General features: G+C 29.4%; 1 protein-coding gene across 8 annotated transcripts in view; it reads right to left on the bottom strand.

Annotated features, from left to right (window-relative positions):
* The window catches only part of LOC107455513 (uncharacterized), a 198,406-nt gene that overhangs the window by 70,378 nt on the left and 102,016 nt on the right, over window positions 1–26,012 (bottom strand). For 4 of the 8 annotated variants that reach the window (XM_071183112.2, XM_071183113.2, XM_071183115.2 and 1 more), the window contains exon 5: window positions 19,389–19,465. In XM_071183112.2, coding sequence (XP_071039213.2) covers window positions 19,389–19,465 — 77 coding nt within the window. Of the gene's footprint in view, window positions 1–19,388; window positions 19,469–26,012 lie in introns of all 8 variants that reach the window. The other 4 variants (XM_071183114.2, XM_016073134.4, XM_087168318.1 and 1 more) reach the window with 1 other exon arrangement.

Consider the following 26,012-nt stretch of genomic DNA (forward strand, 5'->3'; position numbering starts at 1 on the left):
ATAGTGAAGCGTAGCTAACCATTCTTGCTTTTTACAGTTGGGGCCCAAAAGAAAACATTCTTCTTTTACAACATTCTTTCTTTCTTTTTTTTTTCCTAAACGTGTCCTAAGATTTTCCCTTTTTCAATGGTAACTTTTAAAAAAAAGTGGAAAAAAGTAAGATAACAAAGAATGGTTTGAAAAGAAAAAAAAAGCTTTATCTCCAACTAAAGGGAAAAAGGGCGGCGTATTTTGACTCCCAATTATGTACCAAAAGGGGGGAAAGAGTGCTTTAAACCAACCTTTCAGCTAGGCTCTTTTTTTTTAGTGTTCAGTGAATACACACGCTTTTTCATTGTTAGAAGCCGTTAGACACTAAAAATTTCTTTTTATATATATATATTATTTACCTCATTTTAAGCATCTTCCGCGCTAATGATCTGATGAAAATGTTGTTACTGCAAAAGTAAATTAAAAAGGGAAAAAAAACTTATAAAACGGCAGCGAGGAAATGGAATATGGGGTAGAAGTAAAACAAGAAACGGAAATAATTTCTTTCCGGAATCTAGGATCTCGTTTTTTTTAGTGCCTCTTCAAAAATATTTTTTGGGGCTTTGCGTTTTTGTAAAATATTTACTCGTCTTCCTTATCAAACAGTCTTACTGAACATGTTTACGAGTTGTAAAATTTCGCATAGCGAACGAACACCATTAGGAAATAAACAGGAAAAACTGTAATAAAAATATATTGTTTACGAAGTACAAAAAAAAAGATAACCAAAAACAAGGAAAGAAGCCTAATAGACAATGTTAAAGCAAACTGTAATTGTAAAACAAATATTGGAGGGCTTTGTTGATAATTAAAGTAAAAAAGTTTTTGAACATATCAATATAACTCGATTAATAAAGCAGAATTTCAAATTCAGAAAAATCATAGTTGCTGACATTTAATGATTAAAATTATGCAAATTTCAACGTTAAAAAATTACACATAAAAAAACTTACAAATAAAGAAAATTTTCAAATTAAACATGGAATTTCTATTTCACAAAATTTCTAATAATATTACAATTTTAAACACGCGCGTATACACAAGGGTTTGAGGGAATAGAATGATAAGCCACGTCCTCAAAAGCCGTTTTTATGACAAACACAATGTTGAGGAAGACAATTAGATTAATCTATATATTGAGATAATATCTACAGTAATATTTTTTTAATTAATAAAATATTACGATTGATATTTTTATACAACTTCTTTGAAAAATAATTTCAATATAAAAATTACCTTTTAGGCTAAATTTTCAAATTTGTGGTGAAAATTTGAAGTTATGTTTAATTCAGGAGGCAGAAAAATTAAGAAGCTTCCGTAAAAAGATTAGGGAGAGTTCGCACGTGATTTTGATTTGCTAGTTACGAATGTGATAATATTTAAGAATAATAAACATTTATTTGTATTTTAAGAGTAATGACAGATTCAAGATTTTTCATGAAAAAAAAATAAACCTTTATAACACTTTTATTTTAATTGAATTGGGAAATTGAACTTAAATCCTGCAGGTTTTAATAATTTTCAGCAATTTCGTTGCAAGCAATTTACAGCAGTAATCAGTATTACGTAAAACCATTGCAAAGACGAATTATATTAAAGGAAAAAAAAAACTTCAGGTAATTTATTTACCGGATATTACGCAATACTAACGAATGATATAATTTTTATACTATTTTCATAACGTTTCAAAATTATTAATAATTTTTAGTGAATCGGAAAAAAGGGAAGGATAGGATCGGGAACTTTGTTTCTATAGTTTCAAGAACATTCTTTAATTTCGCAGTGGGATCAAAAATACGGAAAATCCGTAATAGTTGGCATTAAACTAAAACCTTCAGGTAATTTATTTACCGGATATTACGCGATACTAACGAACGATATAATATTTATACTATTTTCATAACGTTTCAAAATTATTAATAATTTTTAGTGAATCGGAAAAAAGGGAAGGATAGGATCGGGAACTTCGTTTCTATAGTTTCAAGAACATTCTTTAATTTCGCAGTGGGATCAAAAAAACGGAAAATCCGTAATAGTTGGCATTAAACTAAAACCTTCAGGTAATTTATTTACCGGATATTACGCGATACTAACGAACGATATAATATTTATACTATTTTCATAACGTTTCAAAATTATTAATAATTTTTAGTGAATCGGAAAAAAGGGAAGGATAGGATCGGGAACTTCGTTTCTATAGTTTCAAGAACATTCTTTAATTTCGCAGTGGGATCAAAAAAACGGAAAATCCGTAATAGTTGGCATTAAACTAAAATAAAAGATTGCAAGGACAAATTATAAGATTATATTAAATTATAAGATTAAAATTATAAAATAATTTAATAATTTCTTTTTTTGACCCAATCTTATTAAGCAACACTGGGGTACGAGATATACATTAAATTCCGTATTATAGATTGAAATCTGGAAAAGCTGTAGTAGTTAATATTGCATGAAAATAACATTGTAAAAACGAACTATATGAAACAAAATATTGTAATTCATTTACCCTGTCGTATAGATTAATACTGGCATACGAGCATAGGTGCCGTTGGCGAGGGTGCTAGTTTATGCCCCTCTCAGTGATTGGAAATTTCTATGAGTCCTCAATATCAAAACAAATGAGGAAAATTTTCGAAAATTATCATCAAATTGAGTTCTTTAAAGTGAAATACAAGAAAGAGATAAAATAATTAATCTTTTTGCAAGTATTTTGCACATTTAAGAATTTTTTTTTTCCATGTGTGAAATTTACAGAACTATCATGACTGTGTAATTCGCCCTCAAAAATTGGGTCCCTGCGTCGCATCAATTTTATATCCTTTTTCCCCTTTACCTTTCAAATCTATAAATTTGAATTCTGTTCACTAATTTTTTATATGTAGAAATTTACAACAAGTTTATTTAAATTTCCTAAACTTGAATGCAAACAAGTTTTTTTTTCTAACTTATAACGTATAAAATCTTATAACTTGATCTATTACTTAAAATTTAGTTGAAATAAAATTTTCTTGCGATGACGAAAATTTTAAACATAGTGACACAGCTACACATTTAAGATAATGTTACAATTACTCATTTATCTAAATCTTTTTTTCTGATTATTCAAATTTTTATTTATCCTTTATTCCATGAGAGTTTTAATTTATTTTATCCACTACGTTTACATTTACATTGGATTTTTATTTAAAAATTACACATCACTTTGATGAATATATATTTCTTGCCTCGCCAATTTTCATTTCTCTTTTGGAAAAGATTTTAACTTTGTTATCAGGGGTCATTGCACCATTCTGTCTGGGTTTAAGTTTCTTGTGGGTAAGAAAAGACCATTTGAAACATAAGATATGGGTTTGTTTTCACAAAATCTCAGACTGTAGGTGCTAATTCATTTTTTTCCCTTAATTTTTTACTTAGGGAGGGGGAGCTCGTTTAGCTAATCTCACCCGTCAGTTTTTATAAACTTTCAACATTTTTTTTTAAATTGGTTATCGTTTGTCCGTCGGTTTGTCCTAAAATTTATTAGTCAACGACTTTTTAAATTTTGCACTACTTTGTTTTCTAACATCGACAATGAAGGGTCCAGCCCCCTTTTTTTTCTTTCTTTGAGAAGAGGACGTTGGTCCGTATAAAGGAATTTAATTCCCTTTTTCCTGATCCTCTTGCTTATTTTAAAATTTTATATTAAATTTTTAAACTTTTTTATCCTTGATAATAACACCGACCGGACTATGCAGTAGTTAGGGAGCTGACCTCACATCAGAAAAGTACTTGGTTCGAATCCCGGACAAGGCGTGGATGTTCTTTCATTTTCTGTATTATCTATCCATCTTTACCAAGTTTTTCTCTTTTTTTGTCATCTTTTGACTTTTTTCTCCTGTTACCAGTTTCTTAAAAAAAAAATTAAAAGAAAAAACATTTTAAAAAAACTAATAATATGAAGAAAAAAATATTGTAATACATTTACCGAAACTTATTATGCGATACCGGTATAAAATGTAACATAAAAACAGTTCATATTCATTTGAATTAAATATTAGAGGTCAATTTCTTTCTAAATGTTAAGAAACTTTTATCATGACTTTCGTTAGTATTATTGATAGTTGTTAAAAAATGTGGGCTTAATCAATCTCCTTTTTCCTTTGTCGAAATATTATATCTCCAGTGATTAACATAATAAAATACTTACAAGAAATAAATTACAATAAAAATGAAAAAGGGACGTTAGTAGGAAAAAAATTATGTGCAATTATTTTGCTTTTTTTTTTATCTTCGCCTGTTTGGTGCCATCAATATAGCGCTTGTTACTTAATTAAATAATAACAGAACATATTATAACATGTTAAGTAAGAAAAATTACCTAAAATTTTACTTTTAAAATAATTGTAAACGAATAAATAATAGCACACCGCTATTTTTTTAACAAACTTAGTGACACCAAACTAATTTTCTAACAAATTAGAAGAAAATTTTTAATTTAAAATGCGTATCTCCACCCAAGTTTCCTAATTTTTAACTATATTTCTTCTTTTACTTTACTTTTAAGTCATTATCATTAGGTTTGAGCGATTCCATAGGGGCTAATTCCAACAACGTAATAATAATTTGTCAACTTTTTTATTCTTTATCCTAAATTTCTTTAAAACCTCTATCTTAAATTTTCCCAGATTATTACTCAACATTAGTAGAATATAAGTTTAGGAAGTAATAAAATTTTTGTTATGCATTCCAAATTGAAAACAAGCTAAAAACAAATTCTAGAATATTCTAAATAATTTAAAATACATTTGAGATGTTAAAAAAAGGGAGGGGGATAAAAAGGAATTAGTGGTTAATTTTGTGAAAGGAGTCAAAATTTCTGGTTCTAAATTCAATGCTGCTTCCGAAAGCATTGGATTTTTAGTCCGATATTTTTTTTCGTTCACCCTCTTTCAGAAAATAATGTGCTCTCCTAAATGACGAAAAAAGATTTGGTTAAAATTTAGATCAAATTGGATGAAAATTGTAATCTATGAGAATTTTTATAATATAGTGTTGCATAAAACGCATTTACAGTTAATTTCAAGTCACATTGAAACACATCCATGCAAGTTATTGTAAAGAAATACAAACTATGTTCCATTTTTGTTTAAAGTTCCAAAAAAAATTATTATTACTAAAGCTAGTTTAATACACATCAAGTGATATATAAACTCGAAACAAATAAATATCGATTTATATATATATATATATATATATATATATATATATATATATATATATATATATATATATATATATATATATCAGTAGAAGTGGCCTTTAACTTTTTTGTTTCTACAAAATCAAGTTCGTTAGATCTACCTTTCCCTAAATTGTGGAGGGAAAATAGATAAATGAAAACAACAGACGATTTATTTGGCGTTCAGTAAACATGTTTCTCACTTTAGAAAAATAAATAAATTGGAAGTTATTACAATAAAGCTACAAGCATTTATTCACAAGTGTAACGAATTGTTGCTTACGGAACAAATCATTTCACCAAAAATAAACAGAAATATGTTAAAAATCAATAAATTTTCAAGAGAAATCAGACAAGGCAAAAGTATGAGCTACAGGCGAGAAACATTGTTAAAAATAATGTGAAAGCGCAGTTAAATAAATATTTCTTCCACTGGCAATGACATATGAAAGCAGACGATAACTATCAGCGCCATTTTTCTACAGCGGTAGGAAACATATGAACAATTTTGGAAGCAATTCCTATCGCCAACTAGATCATTCATTCGTTTTCGGCATTTTCGTGATAAGGCACGATCAACAAAGTGAATGACAAATGGCGAAACATCCAATAACTTACTGGCAAAATAAGGGTTTTAACAATCCATTCTATCGCTTATAACTCACAAGTGAACTTCACTGATTCCGTATGTCTTACATGAAAACAAGAAAATAAGTTAAGTAACATTTAAATATGGAAACAAGAAAATATGTTAGTTATCATTAAAATAAGGAAACAGGAAAAAATTTTAGATTTCATTAAAATATAGAAACTAGAAAATATGTTAGGCAACATAAAAAAAAATAAGGAAACAAGAAAATATATTAAGTATTATTAAAATAAGGAATTAAGAAAATATGACAGGTTTCTTTAAAATAATGTGCAGAGCATGAATATCATGAAAAATGCATACGTTAATCGAAAACTATTACTTCTTAGAAAATAATTCGTAGATAGAGAAATGGGGTGAATTTATATTAGAATGGAAACAGGCTAAGAATTATTCGAAAACCAAATTTATATTTTCAGATTTATGTTTTAGAATTTTGAAATGGAATTTAGTGCTATATTACTTCATTTTCAATGTCTTTGCTGATTATCGTCCTTTTTATAAATAATTGTTTGCACGCTAAGGCGTGGAATTTAAAAAGCAAAAATTGGGACAATTTATAAACTTTTGCTCAAAATAAAAATTTCAACACTTTAACTATCGGATTATCATCAAAAACATACAGGAAAAAACGAAATAGCGATTAAAAAAAACTAAAGAAATTGTTAGTTATTCCATAAAGTATAACAAAAAAAAAACTATTCATATTAGCTTTTAACTAACTTGCATCAGTTATTGCACAAGCTTTTTACGAGGTTGTTTTAGGGTAACTGCACTTCGTAAAGCTTACGTCTGTGAGTACGAGGGAGGCTACGAGAAAGTGCAAAATCTCTCCTGCTACTAAGGTAAAGATATCAACTATGCAGAAATGTTGCTAGTAAATCAGCATAGTACCAACTAATTTAAACCTAGACCTGATTAAACGTTGCTAATTAGTTACATACAAAAATCATTCTTTTATTTATGAGAATGCCAGACTCCAGAATTTTTAAAATCAAACGCTAAAATCCGATTATTTATTTTGGTGCGAAAATCGACTTCTATATATCATCTTGCAAAAAGATACTGACACAACTTAAATCTTTCTTACTCAAATCCTAAAATAACATTGATGTCAAACTTTTTCAATGAACGCATTTGAATATTTCAGTAATAATAATAAACCTAAAACGAAACCAAATATAAAAAATGAAAGTTCAAAATTTTCATTAACATTTCAGTATACTAACTTCTGAATAAAAAAAATATAAGACGAACACATTGAAAAACTAAAATTCACAAAAACAAAAACAAAACACACAAACAAAAATTCACAAATATTTTTTCAATAATAATTAGCTTAAAACGTCGGCTATACTTTAAAAAAAAAAAGTAAAGTTTTCGTTAACAAAAATGAGATCAAGAGAAAAGCTTCTAAAACAAGGTCAAAATTTCGAAAATGAAAGTTCGGCATTTTCATTAACATTTCAGTCTTTCATTAACACTTCTAACCTCTCTACAAAACAACTATGAAACGAACACATTGAAAAGAAAAAAAATCAATGTTTACCTAAAAAAGAATTTATGATAATTAACTCAAAAAAAAAAAATTACCTAAAAAATAATTATTTAATGCTTCTATTGACGAAAACGAGGTCACGAATGAAACTTCTAAAACGAGATCAATATTGAGAAAATAAAAGTTCAGCATTTTCATTAACATTTCAGTCTACCAACCTCTGAATAAAGCTAATATGAGACGAACTCATTGAAAAACAAAAATTAAATACATCTAACTGAAAACAAGGTTAATACTTAAAATAAAAATTTAATGTTTTCATTAATTGTCATTAATAAGTAAATGTATGTTTTCATTAACATTCATTAACAATATCTATTACAAGGCTTATACTAAAAAAAAGTATTCTATCTATTAATTAGCTAGACTTCGCATAAAAGGATAAGTATTTTTTACGATCTGCACACAATGTCCACCAGGAAAACATGCCACAGAGTTCGAAATAACGGAGCTTGCAACCTTTCCCCTGACACCGATTCTAAGCCCGGCCATAGATCTATTGTGGGCAATCGATCAAACTGGGATAGAATACGGACACACAAAACAATGGACATCTGAGAAGATGAAGTAATGATATTGTCGTTACGACGTCCTCCCAATAGTTAATGGATCTCCAGGGAGTAACATAACACTAGTAGGCGCAATTCAAGGTGAAGTTGGCCAAGAAAAATAATACTCTGGTACTAGTCTCAAATGTTGGAGAGTTTTGTGTTCTATTGTTCAGTTCCAACAACTGGAATGCGAAGTAAATAGAATTATTTTTTATTAAATGTTTATTCTCTTGCGTATGTACGCACTTGAGTGTGGTCGAAAACTCCGGTTTGTGAAAAATGAAACCATCCATCTTCTTTCCTAAATTCTTATGACATTGGTAATTTATATAGGGTTCGCAAAAAACAAAAAATTGTGTTTAATAATTATAAAGTGGATACGTATGGAAGAAAGAAATTGAACTGTTCTAATTCTTAAACTCAGTTTATTTATAAGTAAAATATTATTCATACATTATATAGAGTTTTAATGCTCAGTTCCAACAATTGTGATGTGAGGTAAATAGAATTATTTCTGTAGTTATTCATGCAGAGTTCGCAAAAAAAATTGAAACCTTTTTTTCTTCCAATAATTATAAAGTGAATGTGTGTAGAATAAAAAAGTTGAATTGTTCTACTTCTAAAACTCAGCCAATTTATAAGTAAAATATTATTCATACATTATTTAGAGTTTTAATGTTCAGTTCCAACAACTGTGATGCGAGGTAAATAGAATTATTTCTGCAGTTATTCATGCAGAGTTCGCAAAAAAAAAAAATCGAAACCTTTTTTTTTCTTCCAATAATTATAAAGTGAATATGTATAGAATAAAAAAGTTGAATTGTTCTACTTCTAAAACTCAGCCAATTTATAAGTAAAATATTATTCATACATTATTTAGAGTTTTAATGTTCAGTTCCAACAACTGTGATGCGAGGTAAATAGAATTATTTCTGCAGTTATTCATGCAGAGTTCGCAAAAAAAAAAATCGAAACCTTTTTTTTTCTTCCAATAATTATAAAGTGAATATGTATAGAATAAAAAAGTTGAATTGTTCTACTTCTAAAACTCAGCCAATTTATAAGTAAAATATTATTCATACATTATTTAGAGTTTTAATGTTCAGTTCCAACAACTGTGATGCGAGGTAAATAGAATTATTTCTGCAGTTATTCATGCACGGTTCGCGAAAATCGAAAAATTTTGTTTTTCAATAATTATTAAGTGAATATGCATAGAATAAAAAAGTTTTAACTGTTCTAATTCTTAAACTCAGTTTATTTATAAATAAAATAATTTTCATACATTGTTTAGAATTCTGTTGTTCAGTTTCAACAGCTGGAAAGCGAGGTTAATAGAATTACAGTCAACCCCGCTTATAGGAATACCATTGGTTCCAGCCAACTCTATTCAGTTAAGCGGGTTATCCGATTAAAACAGGAGTGCTTTATTCAATCTCAAATTCTACATTTTTGAGAAATTTTACTTCTTAATGGTATTCAATGCATAGTGTAGTTTTTTGATTAAATAAACTCTACTTTATGATCAATTAACAATTGTAATTAAAACTGTCTGTGTTGGCATTATAAAATATGGGGACGACTGTATTTTTAGTAACTTGTTCATTCTCTTACATGTGTGCCTACTTGAGTGTGGTCACTAACTCCGGTTTGTGAAAAATGAAACTATCCATCTTCATTCGGAACTTCTTATGAAAGCGGTAATTCATGTAGGGTTCGCAAAAATCGAAAAATAATTTTTTAATAATAATAAAGTGAATACATATATAAGGAATAAGTTTGATTAAATTCTCAAAATCAGTTTATTTATAAGTAAAATATTACTCATACATTGTTTAGAGTTTTACTATTCAGTTCCAACAATTGGAATGCGAGGAAAATATAATTATTTTATAAAATGTTTATTCTGTTTTGTATGCATGCATTAGAGTGTGGTCACAAGCTCCAGATTGTAAAAAATGAAACCGTCCTTCTTCAATCGCAACTTCTTATAACATAGGTAATTAATTCATTTAGAGTTCGCAAAAAAACGATAAATGTTAATTTTTCTTATTAATTATTTTAATACTAATGAAGTTTTTAATAATTATAAAGTGAATACGTAAAGAAGAAAAAGTTGAACTGTTCTTAATTCTTAAACTTATTTAAAAATAAAATATTATTTGCATATTGTTTAGAAATTTACTGTTCAGTTACAACAACTGAAATGAGAGGTAAATAGGAATATTTTTACTAAATGTTTGTTTTCTTACGTAGCAAGTGTGGTCACAAGCTCCGGATTTTGAAAAATGAAACCATCCATCTTCATTCGGAACTTCTTATGAAAGCGGTAATTCTTTTAGAGTTCGCAAAAAACGAAAAATAGTTTCTAATAATTATAAAGTGAGTTCGCAAAAAACGAAAAATAGTTTCTAATAATTATAAAGTGAATACGTATAGGAGAAGAAAGTTGAACTGTTCTTACTTCTTAAACTTATTTAAAAATAAAATATTTACATTTTGCTTAGAAATTTACTGTTCAGTTCCAACAACTGGAATGAGAGGTAAATAGGAATATTTTTATTAAGTGTTTATTCTCTTACGTATTAAGCGTGGTCACAAGCTCCGGATTGTGAAAAATGAAACCATCCACCTTCATTCGGAACTTCTTATGAAAGCGGTAATTTTTTTAGAGTTCGCAAAAAACGAAAAATGGTTTTTAATAATTATAAAGTGAATACGTAAAGAAGAAAAAGTTGAACTATTCTTAATTCTTAAACTTACTTAAAAATAAAATATTATTTGCATATTGTTTAGAAATTTACTGTTCAGTTCCAACAACTGGAATGAGAGGTAAATAGGAATTTTTGACTAAATGTTTATTCTCTTACGTATTAAGTGTAGTCACAAGCTCCTGATTGTGAAAAATGAAATCATACTATCTTCATTCGGAAAGTCTTATAACAGTAATTCATTTAGGGTTTGTAAAAACATAAATTGGTTTTTAATAATTATAAAGTGAATGAGATATATAGAAGAAAGAAGTTAAACCGTTTTAATTCTTACATCCTAAAACTTAGTTTATTTAGAGTTAAAACACTGTTTGTAAGTTGTTGTGTGTTTTTTTTATTCAGTTCCAATAACAGTAAATCACCCTTCGTTGATTCGTTTAATTATTCATCAAAATGAAAGTTGGTTTATGATATTTAATAAGTGAATAAGATAAACACAAGAATGTCACTGCTTTGATTTTTAAATTCTATAAATCAATTTATTTGTACGTTAAATACTGTTTATACGTTTCTCATTTTGGCGTTATTTTTATCTGAAGAATTGAAGCCTAAGGTTCTAAGTGACATTTTAGTGAATTTAAATAAATTAGCTTTAAAGTTTAGATATATATATTGTGACATTAAAAAAATTAAAGATATGCTTTGCCTTTATATTATGTCTGCAAGCTTCCAACCACCGAAATAAATAAATCCCCAACACTCATTTAAACTTTTCGCAACTTTGGTGCTCATCAAATTTTAGATGCAATCCACTTGGTATCTTCGTTAATTACGGAAACATTCTTCACTAAGTACCTTCATTCACTGAAATACCCAACATTTAAAAACTTGACAAAATAAATGAATTCTGCTTAGAGAAATAAAGACTAAAATAAAAACCTTCTACCGCGAAGTCAATTATTTTTCTTCAAAAATGTCACTTAAAACCGTCTTTCGAACAAGCTTTTAATTTCTTGAGAAACACAATTTCGGAAAGCCTAAAACAGAGGGAGATTTGAAAGAGCAGACACAACGCGTTCCAAATTCAGACAAACGTCACTTCAACAAGGTAAAAGTAAGATCGTAAAATTGGTTTTACGTGTGATGTGTCTAAAGTAATTACTATCGTAATAAAGCTCACTCCGGACATAAAGAAATTAATTTAAATTAAAAATTTTCAAACAATTTTTTTTTTTAAACTGTCTTCTCGCTTTAGTTCTATACTGTTAATTTTGCGTGTGACCACTTGGACAAAATGGCGAAACATCAAGTTGCAAAATTGCAACTTGCAAAGTTGCAAAATTGCAAGTTTGTTAAAGTGAAGTAACCGCAGGAGGATTAACACAGCGATAAAATAAAATTTAGAGCTTACTTTATCTATGTGAAAGTTATGTCTAACATATAGTTGCTTAATTTTATCAAATGCTATATATATATATATATATATATATATATATATATATATATATATATATATATATATATATATATATATATATATATATATATATATATATATATATATATAAGCAAAAAATTTCTCCATTTTAATGCTCCTATACACACTTAGAAATATGAAATATATACATACGTATTTACATATTGTGTTTCATAGTAGGACTCCTAATTTGTCTATAGTTATTTCCGTTGAAAGTGCGTTATTATTAAGGGAAGCCATGGAGTCATACATATATACAGTATGGGAGCAACAATTGCTCCATTTTAACTCTATAATACGCATTTAAAAATATATACATACATACATACATACTTACTTGGCCACCTAATTTGTCTATGATTATGTTCTAATTCTCTGTACATTTCGTATCTTTCGTATTCTCTGTACATGGTAAAACGTAGTTGTGGCGTCATACCGGATTCAGGGAGTTGCATTTACTACCGGAAGCGATTATAGACGCAATCCACCGAATTCACGGACATGACAAAAATGCAATCATTCTATGTGAAACATAAATTTGCCCACTTTGGAATGCAACAATCTGAATTAAAAACATCGAAAAGCTGCAATCCTCCATGGGAGAAGCGTGAGCGTGACACCTCAAGACGCAATCCGTCGAATTCGCGAACATGAAAAAGGTGCCATACTTCATAAGGGAAACGTTAGCATGACACTTCAGGATGCAACATACCAAATTCAAGAACAAGAAAAGGTGCAATCCTCCATGGGAAAAGTGTGGGCTTAACACTTCAAGACGCAATCCGCCGAATTCATGAAAAAGCTGCCCATACCACATGAGGTAAACGTTAGCATGACACTTTCGGAAGCAACATACAGAATTCAAGAACAAGAAAACGGTGCAATCCTTAATAAGAGAAGAAACATGAGCATGACATATCGGTACGTTACTTATAGGCACTTAAGGTATCTACGTATAGGCACTACGTATCTACGTACTAAGGTATCTATTTCACTTAAGGTATCTACTTTAAATACATGATTCCAGGGGAAAAGGAATTTATAAATTTGAAATCTTATAATATATTACAAATGTGTAAGTGTGTTTTTTACTTACAGGAATGAATTTGGTAAAAAAAAAGCTGAAAATAGGTATCCAAAAAATGTTATATGAGAAATACAATTTAAATAATTGAAAAAATACCTGAAATTTGAGAAGAAAAAAGTATGTATCCATCCATAGAACATTATCAACGTTCCAATAAAAATATCGATGTGCCATTTTTTTTTAATCACTTCAAATACGAATCCAGAAGTGAAATTTTTAAATAGGGTGTATGTGAATCACGATGTTTGGTTTTCAATTGCATGAATACGAATTGAGATTTTACCTCGGGTGAATTTACTCGCGTGATTTTACCTCGGGTGAATACAAATCGCGATGCGCGATTTTACATCGCATGAAAACGAATCGTGATGCATGATTTCAAATCACGTGAATGTTATTAAAAATCGCGCTTATATAGGTAGAGAAATGAATGAAAAACGAATCTTTTTTTCAAAAATCCAAAAGCTGATTTTTATTTATTTATTGAAAAGTTGGACCTTTCTTCTTATTATATTAAATTGAAAACAAAAAGCGAAAAATAAATCCTTGTATTAATTATTTTTTAAAGGCTAATTATCTCTATGTAGTATCAAAAATGGTTTGTTTTTTATTATTCTTCATACAAATGAAAAAAGGAGTTTTTAACTAAAAATAAGTATCAAAACAAAACTAAGATTATTAAATTTCTAATTTATTTTTATTCTAGATTAATTTGCAACTTATGTAACCAATTCTTAAAAGGAGGTTAGTTTTATGTTGAAAACTAGCTCACTAAAAACTAAGAATTTTTTTTCCAACTTAATGTGTATTTAAGCATAATGATGTTTTGAAATGTTTTTTCCTCCCAGCCAAAAAATCGTACAATTACATGTTTTTAAGTCAAAGCAAACATTTGTTTAAAAAATATGAATTTTTAAAACTGGAGAAATACAATTACAAACATCGTTATCTCTGAAACGAAACACAGAAAAATACCGAACAATCAAAGCACCACAAAATATGAAGAAAAATGATTCAACGATAAATTTTGTAGAAAATAGAATAAACTTTTTCGTCCAACCGAAAAGAAATATACTAAAGGGAGATAACATAAGACTATTCATAAATAACGGAACTTCTTTGTTAAGGACAAAACAAAATAAAGAAAAAAAACTAAAAATTTCGGGAAAAAAATAAATATGAAGTTAAGTAGTCGTAAATAATTCAGAAGCCATTTAAAAAAAAAAAAGAAAGAAAATTCGGAAATTTATATCCTTCGGCAGATGTTACTTTGTCGTATCAGTGGCGTACTGTGTATGATTTACGACACTTCGGCATCCATTAGACACATTTTCAGAAGAAGAAAAAATATTCTTAAAGTTACTTCGAGTTCTAAATACAGCTTACGAGAATAACTAAAACATAGAAAGATTAACACTATTCAAATGCATAGTTTAAAGTTCATAAATTACTTAGTATATAAACCAGGAAAAAAAATCTATGATGCGGTTATACTAAATTTATTTACACCATTCATAATTAATTTCTTGGCTTTAACCATTTGATGTAGAATTTTTATAAAACAAATTTTTCATGCTATTCTTCTATTATTTTGTGTAATAGGTCAAAATAAGTGAAAAAAATTATATTTAACATTTTAATAATTTATGGTTGTGAAATACAGCAGGAAACACCGGTGTCTATTGCTTGCGTTGAAGATAAAATCTTCCAAACACGGCTCACTTACAATAACTTTTAAAATCTTCATCTATTTGCAGTTATTTAGATCTAAGAGAAACATTTGTTCATCATTGAAATTTCATTAACTTACAAAGTCAATTATTGATATGGAGGGGAAAAATGTTTAAAACAACTTTTTTTTGGATTTCATATTTTAGTACAAATATAATTCCGATAATCTATTAGATTTTCTTTAAAAAAAAAACTATTAGCCTGTTTTTTAAAATTAAAAAATACTAAAATGTAATTTTTGCTTATAATTAGTGCGGCAGAAGAAAAAAATATATGAAAGGGTAATCGGTGTCCCCATCTGTGTCAAAGGGTTAACGAAATGAGCTTTAGGATCATATTTCTTTAATTGCATACGTTTTACCTCATGCTCCGTGGAAATATTTTTGAAATCAGGTATACTAATTGTCATAAGGCACTTAGAGCCCCTGGGGAGGGGTTAGGGTCGAGTCTGGTGTCAAATAGAAAAGTTTTTCAAAACATCAAACACGTGTATTTTTATTTTATCGATATGACATATATTTCGCGATTTAACTCATTTGAATCCAAGATTCTTCAAAAAAGATGGTTTGTTTCTCCCAAAAAGAAAAAAAGTGGTAGCACCAATTCATTATTGTTAGTATTTATTCCGCAGAAATAAAATAATTCGGTCTATCATAATATATTAATCATATATATATTTATATCTGAAGCCAAAGAACGGTGCTCCTTAAAGCTAAAGCGTACCAAAAAGAAATTTGCAAATTAGCATAAACAAATATGTACTGAAATTTTTTTCACGTACATGGGCGACTTTATTCGTAATGAGTTTAATACCTTGTACCCTTTATTCATTATGTGAATACAGCGCCATCTGCGAACCAAAATGCAACAGTTTTAAGTCAAATTGGGAAACACTTTCTGGAGAATCCAAATCTGCATTAAAAAGTGGGAGTAAGGTTGGGATTCTAGTTTGGTATCAGTGAATTCTTATGAAAGTATTTCCCACGCGTATTTTTAGATCCCAAGCGTTTTTCTCGAGATGTTTGACCGTCTCCATACTTCTTGACATCCCGCAAAATATTTCTTTCTTTATTTTTTTTACTCAACTTATTTTATTTCCTACTCTCGATGGATATTGATAGAAATTAGAGCATCATTTATTATACATATTAAGAGGAAACTTTTTCCCCGTATATCACCAATTGGTCATTTTAAAAAAAAAGAGAGAGAGAATTCCAACTATTAATATTTGTGTGTTTTAGTAATTAATATACAGATGATTAATAATTAATCAATCAGACATAACTAATCAAACAGAGTATAATAGTTTAATGATCTATATCGGTATAGAATAGTAATATGTATATGGGCACACTATTCGTGATAACTATTAAGAGTATTTTAATGGAATTTGCATGTTGATTAGAATTGTGGGATTAAACGCTTCTGAAATGCATTAATATTTAATAATATTATATATTCTGTAGATAAGTATGCATGCAATATAGATTATAAAATAATTTATGTAGAAGCGAAATGGATATATACATATCAATGTAATATTCAACAATTTACAACCAGTCATCAAAAATATCCACTATTTTATTATTATTATTTTTTCAAATGCAGATTCTAATTATTTTTTAATCGATATTAAGATTAAGAAATCACAAGCAAATAATTCAGAAATAGTCAATTATTGCTAACTGTTATTTATTGCAATTTAAAAGTTAAAAACAACAAAAATTTTTTAAATAATCGTAGAAAAAAATATCTAAAATTAAACGTGATAATTACAAATTTAAATGGATGATATACCTATCGATGGGTTATTCACAATTTACAATCAACCACTAAGAATCTCCATTATTTCATTTATTTATTTATTTTCAAATGCGGATTCTAATTTTTTTTTTTTGCCGATATTAAGATTATGAAATCGCAAACAAATGATTCAGAAATTGTCGACTATTCCAAATTGTTATATTTATTGCAATTTAAGAGTAATAAATAAATCATTATGTAAATACTAGTAGGAAATATCTATAATTAAAATTATAACTATTCGCATTACTGTTTTATACGTGAATTCCAAATTGTTATATTTATTGCAATTTAAGAGTAATAAATAAATCATTATGTAAATACTAGTAGGAAATATCTATAATTAAAATTATAACTATTCGCATCACTGTTTTATACGTGAATTCTACTTGTTTTATATGCATCCAGTTTAAAATTCGACTTCCTTTTCACTTTTCTTTTTTTTATGAAAAAAAAACTTTATGCTGTAGAGATAAAGTTATTCAGATAATCTGACTCGTGGTAAAGAAGACCTAAAAAATTCCCTAGTAGTTTTCAGGCGTAACACAAAAAAAAAGATAAAATCTCATTCAATAAAGGTACAAAACTGAAGGCGGAGAAAAAATAAATTCTTTTTAGGTACCCATCACTATACATAAAGTTAGTCCAGCTTTCAGAAGCTTAGAACTTAACAAGACATTCTAGAATTTCTCCCTACATTACATGAAAATCCAAAGAGGAAAAGGGGAATTAGATCATAGAATACCTAAAAAACATATTCCCTATGTAACTCAAAACTATAATTGATATATTCGGCATAGTACTCTCAAAAAAATTTTTCATCCACCCTACCTCATTTCAATATGCAAATAACTTTCCGCATGAAAATCAAAACACTGTGTACATACAATATCCCCCAAGAAATGCACAAAACATGGAAGAAAAAGAAGATAATGCTCACAGAAATATTCACCACGATAATTTACTATTTTACCTCTATTGTAAATTCAAAACAGGACTCCTAGGTGGCGCCTGCGGAAGATAAAGGGATTTTATCTAACTTTGGAATACATTTTAATAGTTCTTGCAGGACACCTTAACCGCCCCGAAAAGAATCGAATTACTATGAAACTTTCACTTTATAACATGAATATTTTAAAAGCAGATACTTGGGTGATTTCGCCTAGGGTTTTAGATGAGGTTTGTATTCTGTTACCACTGTTCGTTTTCCCAGTTTCGCCACGTTCTCGGTTAACTCGGTTCGTAAAGCTTTTATGAAGTAAATCTAATTGCTGGTACTGGCTAAAGAAAATAATCTTTTTTCGTCTCTTTCGGTGGAATAAAACTGGAAGTTTCACTCACTTTTTTCCGCTTCAGACAATAAACTGCATAATGTGGGGAGTCACGTTTACGCAACTCAAGACTTCACAATTTTTTTATGATACCCTACTCTAACAATAAACTCATTTAATAAATATTAGTCTAGTTTACGGTTCGAAAAGTTTACTCTGTTGCTTTGTTAACTAAAATTCCACCGTTACTAAGAGAAATAGAACCGCAACTAACTATAGTACTAAACCAAACTTTTAAAGTACACCATAAAAATAGACAACTTGGAAACTGATATTGTTAATCATGTTATTATTTATCGAAACATAGACGACTCGAAATACATATCAAACCTATCACTACTAATGAAACTTATTATCACTACTAATGAAACTTATTATTTTAAAACTAATACCCTATACATAAGTAATAGTCTACATTCATTTTGTATAGACTAGATAATCTTTGTTCGAAAAGTTTACACTGATGCTTCGGTAGCTAAGACTCCATCAAGTTAAATGAAATACAGTACATTCTTGATTCACCGAGATGATAGGGAAATGCACTGTGCCGAATAAGCGAATAAAAAGGATAATCCAATTTATTCAAATTTAAATGAAAAAAATTATAGAAAATATAAAATTATTGTGCAATAAAACATTATTGGTTCAAAAAATTCTATAAAAAAAAAATTACAACGAGTCCAATACGATACGAAAGAAGGAAGGGTTAAGAAGAATACGGTTTTCCCGCACATTTCAACGACTACAATCCGATATTCACTTTTTTTTCTCCTGTTAGTCCCGGAAAATTCGATCCCGGTTAATCGAGAGTCTACTGTAATGGCATAATTAATTACAGTACACCTTAAAAACAGAAATTGGAAACTTTAATTGTCAATCACGATATTATTTACTGAACTACAGACGGACTCAATTTGTAGTTCGGAATACATATTAACTCTCCACAGCAGTGAATACAGTAGTTCGAAAAGTTTACACGGTTGCTTTGTTAACTAGAGCTCCACCATACTAAACTAAACGACCAGACTAAAAAATACTGCTTGATTGCATTAACACACACCAGAGTGTATTTTCTACCTAATAACACAGCTGCGGTTGAAGAGCCACGTGTGATATTTCTGCCCTTCAAAAGCGGCCTGTAATTGGATTAAGCGCGGTATTTTGGAGCAGAATTTGAAGACCCACTGAACATAAAAATAGAATGAAACAAAAAATATAATTAAAAAAAAGCCAACTTACTTTGTCGTCATAAAAGCCTTTATCATCTGTTCTTTGAGCTCCGAGAAGTCTGTCCGTTTCCTGATCAGTATCACAGTCTTCTAGAACAAAGGCAATGTGTTACGGATGATTACTAATTTAATGAAACATTTCAAAAATAGCAATTTTCTGAGTCACAACGAGACTTAAATTTTCCTCGATTATTTCAGCATTTTTATTAATTTTGTCGTATATTTAGCTTTATTAACTAATCAATTAATTGGCTATTCTTGACTATTCAGTTAGAAGAGAGATATAAAAAAATATTTTGAGATGCATAAAATGCATGTTTTGAAAATGATATTTTAAAACTTCACAAGTAAACAACACATTCGAATTTAAATTCAATGTATAATTCAATATTAAATAACTTAAGTTCAAAACTATTTTTGTCACACAAATAAAAAAAATTCAGTAAAATAGGCGTGCATTATACTGTAAAATGAAGAAGAAAAAAGAATTTTGCCATTACATATTATTTATAATATAAATACTAATTTTGACAATCGTTAACGGAAAAGCAGAGATGGCCCAGGGGATAGAGCGTTCCCCGACCATTTGGGTGAACCGTGTTCGAATCCCGGCGATGGCTGGTAGATACCGAATTCCGCATCAGGCTTACACCGACCCCAGTGCAGACGTAATATCCTCAGTGGTAGATGGATCATGGGTTAAAGTCCCTAAGCCATCAGGTCAACCGTGGGATATTTTCGTAGTTTTCCTCACCGTGTAACGCAAATGCGGGTTATTTCTATTAAAAAAGTCCTCAAGGAAGGCAAATTTCTCCCAATACTTGATCCTTTGGAGTTCCTTTGTCTTCTGGACTGGGTTTAAAATTACAAGTCCACGGAGTTGAGGTTTAGTAGTCGAAACCCAAAAAAATTGGGTCGGCTGTTCAACGACGGTTAGAAAATAAAATCGTTAATAAAAACTAGTTGAAGCCGTGGTGGCTCAGGAGATAGAGCATTCGCCTCCCAATGAGGTGAACCGGGTTCGAATCCCAGCGATGGTTAGTCGATACGAGTTCCGCGCCCGGCTCGCAACGACCACAGTGCTGACGTAAAATATCCTCAGTGATAGCCGGATCATGGGTTAGAGTCCCCTTGCCGTCAGACTAACCATGGGAGGTTTTCGTGGTTTTTCTCTGGCCATGTAACGCAAATACGGATTAGTTCTATCAAAAGTCATGCACGAAGGCAAAATGTCTCCCAATACTTAATCCTAAATTTGGTCAGGACAGCTGTCCTAAGTTCGGACCCCTTATGATAATTTTACTTTTGACGCATTTCGCCAGAACTCGAGCACTTTTTAAACGAATTAAATTATTTTTGCACACAATAATAGAATTTGTTTGTCAAATTTAAAAATGTTCAAAGATAATTGAAAATTTTGAATATGCGACTTTTCTAAAATTCGATTTCTCAAGAACTATAAAACCTATTTCGCTTCAATTTTGTATTTGGCAATGTAAAATTACATACTTTAAAATGATGCAAAAAATTGTAAATGATGTAAAAAATTTTAATGATGTAAAAAACTTACAATTCAAAATTTTTTTGCCTAATATTAAATAAAATAATAAATATTTAATAAAATTTATTTTTAGCATGGAATTAGCTTTGGACAAACGATTTTTATACCTGTGTGCAAAAAGTTTTCAATTCGTTTAAGTTCTCGAGCTATGGCGAAATACGCAAAAAGTAAAATTAACATTATGAGGTCCAAACTTGGGATCGTTCTCGTGACCAAACAACGAGGACCATATTTCCGAGTTATCTATAGTTTTGGGGGTCAGGTATCCGAATCCGTCGAAATAAAAGGTATGTTTATTCAGAAAAAGTACGTTTTTACGTCTGATTTCATTACTAACAATACCGTCTGAACTTATTAATTAGTATATCTGAGGTCACCCCCTCGAACTATTAAAATTGAGTCCTATAGCGTGAAGATCCGATCATTAAAACAATAATTATTCAGGGTAGTCTGTTTTTTTTGGGGGGGGGGGCGGGGGTGCACTGTGCATGAAAAGGAGCATTGATTAAAATTTAAAATATATCAAATATTTCTACATTTGCTTTAGAGCCGATAAGACGAACGGTTAAATAAGATAACGCGGAAATAAGTATTACCCCAAACAGAACGCGTTATGTAATATATCAGCTCCACAGTTGACAATCTAACTGCTTAATTATAATCCTGACCGATAACTTCGCATTCGGAACAAGCAGGATGTTATACTAAATCCGAAATTCCGACATTCATTTCTAGGAGCGCAAACTAAGCAATTCATATTTGGTATTTGTCGTAACTGTAACTGCATTCGAAACTCTTAATTTCAGATTTATGAGCGCAATTAATAATTGGAGAGTATTTAACAGAAACAATCATCGTTCTCAATTGCACGTGAATAATTTGACTTCCTCCGCCGCTATACGCTGATGCTGCAAAACGATTAATTGGCCTCATTGGCCTGGTCAGGCTATTTCGGGGAAAACATTAAATTAGAAACATCAACGATTATTTTAAAGCTCTTGGAATTAAATAAAGAATTGCCGAGGGAAAATTTAGACACCCATTTTTCACATTTAAGAATTCCTGCCGATGAAAAATGCAATCATTTTTCCAGACGGTTGAACAAGAACTTCGATAATGGTCTTCACTTAATATTTCATATGGAGTCCAAATGATAATGGCATATATATGAGAATTCGAGGACATTCTTTTTTAGAAATAAATAATGCAGCTTTTAAGTAAATTAATAAACTATTTCTGTTAGCTGACTGACTATATAATGTAAAAAGCATCCCATAACCCATTGTTTATCTTATGAATAATAGTTTTTTCAAGGTATGATGAATTGGAAAGGAAAACTATGAAACATCAAATGAGTCCATAAAAAAGAGATAGGTCGATAGAAGATCAGAGATAGATATGGCAGCAATCTATAGAGATATACAGCCATGAATAGATAAAATAGATCGAGATAAATATGAAAGCAAAGAAAGATATGCATGATATATGTAGTATTAAAAGTCAAAGTTAGTTAGTATAGGTAAATTTACTTTCATTATAACTTTTTTCTTAGGAATACTAAACCACCTCCAGAGACTTTTCCGTTAAAGAGAAGAATTTAAAAAAATAATAATAATTAAAACTCAAATTTTAAATTCTCCAAATTACTTTCAAAATTAAATAAATAAAAAAAATTCCAGAAAATACCGGTTAAAGTCAGAATAAAAATTAACGAAAATCCTTTATGATTTACCCCAAACCAGACTATACCAAAAATATTTTTTGATTAGTATTATCTTTTACCATTGCCTAAAAAGAAATTTGGACAATTAAAGCAGTTGCTCATAGGTCTCAAAGTCTTCTTTAAAATAATCATGTCTGCTAGAGTTGTAATGTTGGCAAGACCGAAGCAGATGTATCGCAATAGTTTATCGGTACGAAAATAATTAATTTGCAATGAGCAAGCAATTGGGTACTTTGATTCGTTAAGTCCCTGAAAATAATTGGTACTGCTCTTATTTGTGTTACAAGAATGATGTAAATTGAACAAAACATTCAAATTGATAAAAGAATCCTGATCTTGTTTGTGAGGAGGAGATTCTGTGGTTGTAAAATATACTGAGAAAAAAAAAGCCAAAACTTTGGGGAACATTGCATTTCAAAAATCTAAGACGACGACAATTTGGAACTTAGCTAAATAAGACTTAGAAGAAAAATAAACCTTTTAATAATTTAGTTTCTTTTTCTAAACTATTCTTTATTTTCTCTTTAAAACAAAACAAATTTTATTCATGCACATGATCGTGAGGAATTGTTATTTTATTCAATGGGGAAAAAATGAAAAATACCCTTCTTTGGAATGGAGAGAATAAATTTTTCGATGTGCCAAAAATCCATTATTTGTAACGCCGTTATATATTCTACAATTGAAAAACACTAATTGCAAAACTTTTTTTAAACACCTACAGCGAGAAATCAAATGTTCTTTCAACTAAGTTTCATTTCTCACAGCCGGTGCGAAAAAAAAAAAAAAATTCTTATTTTTTTTTCTTTTTACTAATTGGTGTTAGCAGAGTTTTTTCAGTGCATCAGACAAAATTGTAATTCACTACCATTCGTTAAATTTTAACACACTGTAGTTATCTAATTACTGTCGTATTTTCACTCAATAAAGTTTCTTACTGAAAAAAAAAGCAATTGGTTTACTGAAAGCATGGCACAAAAAATAAGGGCCATCCCCTTAATTAGTTAAGTAACCAGGATTTTATCGGAGAAGGAGAAGGCATTGATTTGAGGAAACATTTTATTTTATACTAGATGCAAAAATTAAAGACAAACGTTCACACGTTTGTCTTTAATTTTGTGCATATGTTGCCGTGAATAACCGAAACCAAGAGAATGTCGTCTTTCACCGGTGAATGTTTACAATCACATTGTCGCTTTGGTGAATTCCGAAACATTTGTTATATCCAATTGGATATTAATTTATTCGTCGATATTATTATATTTATTCGATATTTTAATATTTGCTGATGATAGATTAGGAGAAACATCAGTATTCGGAGTATCGGTTAAACGCATACTGGGAAGTGGCACTTGACCTTTAAAAAAACATTAATGCGGGGCATACCGAGCAATTATACACCGGGCAGTGGCACTGAACCTTAAAAAGTCATTAATGTAGGACATACCGGGCAGTGGTACTTCAGTATATTCAGTATTTTACAGTATATATTTCGGACATTTACCAAAGCGAATATATGAATGTCAACATTCACCGGTGGAAGTCAAAAACCACCAATTTCGGTCAATCACCGTAATACATACATGAACACATCTAACTTGGAAACTCCCTCTAATATTATATTTTTATTCAAGCAAGTAAACGTTAGATAGACATTTAGATTAATAGGGCATTAGCATGGAGTTTTAAAAAACCGTTATTCACATTTTACGGTGAAAAACAATCACGGTTTTAAATATCTAGCAACTTTGTTTTCTCTTGATTTAAATTCGAAAGGAGTGTTAAAAATGATGCATTCTAATTTTTAATAGTATTGATGACAATTCATCAAGAAAGAAATTCTTTATGGATTAAATGTGGACTTGGAATCCCCTCTAATTATAAGAAATTAAACTCGGACTTATATAAAAAGATGACAATTCATCAAGAAAGAAATTCTTTCTTTTTTTTAATTATTTAATCCTCCAATTTTTCGGATTTAAAAGAGAGGTGAGTAGATACATTATTCATTTATATATTTCTCTTCTTCTCTCGACGAATTATTTTGTTTTGTATAATATATTTATCTTTTATAAGGTGCGTCAGGATATTTGTTGATTAATAGTCATATTATTTTCAACAGTCGATCAATTCAATCGCTATGTGCGATGGATCGACTTGTTGGTTCTTGCAGCCATAATTCTCTTATACCACTGTATCATCCATTACCGAAAATTAATTACATCACGAGACATTTAATTGATTAATTTAACATTTAATTAATTTAACATTTAATTAATTATAATTCATCACACATATTCTCCATCTACCTCCTTCATTTTACTCATAACTCAATTAAGCACTTTCACTTTTCTTTCTTTAGGTAAACATCCATTTTGTAACTACAAATTTATCGCTCTATGCAAGCTATAAGCTAATCTTCCCATCTTGATATCTTCCGGTTTTATGCTGCGTATACTTCTAAAATTTTCGTGCAGAAAATTAAAAACGGAAATTTCTAGTAAGTACGTCTAGAATATTCTTAAGTTTGTCTATAAATAGATGGCTGACTTGTACTTAGATTAAGATTAGATTAGATAAGACAAAGGTGTAGCGATATACTTTCCAATTTTTGATGAAATATAGCTGATATGTGATGTACTTGAAGGTGAGTTTTTTATTTTTATTTATTTCATTTTTTTATTCTTTTAACTTGATGAATTTTTAAAGCTGCAACACATCACCCAATATGATTTTTTATGCTCATTTGATGACATAAAATAAGAAGATGTAAATGAAATGCTTTGGAATCATTTTTGGTCGATTTCTACATTTTTTTTCCTTTTATTATTTGTGTCACCAGCTTTAAACCAATTATAGTCCGTTGCAAGTTAATTATCCCTATGGAGAGAGCCTGTTTGTATCTAAGCGAACGCCAAATGGACGCCAAGCTTCCAGCACGAACGTAAATCAACATCGCCAACTCTAGAAACGAATTTGCATCACCTTCTTTTTGCTTGCTTTCTTAAAATCGTGCGGAATGAGGAAAACAAAACTTTTTGAATAATCAATTAACAAGTAATAAGAATTAATAAAAAATAATATCTAAAAATTGTAATAAATATACACCTTTCAGTTCGCATTTAAAGAAACTGATGAAAGAATAAATATTGTTTCTCGCCGTTTACGATTTTCTTCTACAGCGAAACAAAAGTAAAAAAAATTTTATCTCGCATTTGATTAGTTATGACATGTCAGCATAACATGCGCGATTTTTAGTGGCCCAATCAAACGTCATATCGATCTTTATTTTTTCAAGAACGAATGTTCTCCTTAAAAATCGAAATATGTTGTCATGTCTATGACTTGCA

The sequence above is a fragment of the Parasteatoda tepidariorum genome, chromosome 7 (genome assembly GCF_982258835.1).
Source record: "Parasteatoda tepidariorum strain Cologne lab strain chromosome 7, Ptep-v5.0, whole genome shotgun sequence".
NCBI classification, from domain to species: domain Eukaryota; kingdom Metazoa; phylum Arthropoda; class Arachnida; order Araneae; family Theridiidae; genus Parasteatoda; species Parasteatoda tepidariorum.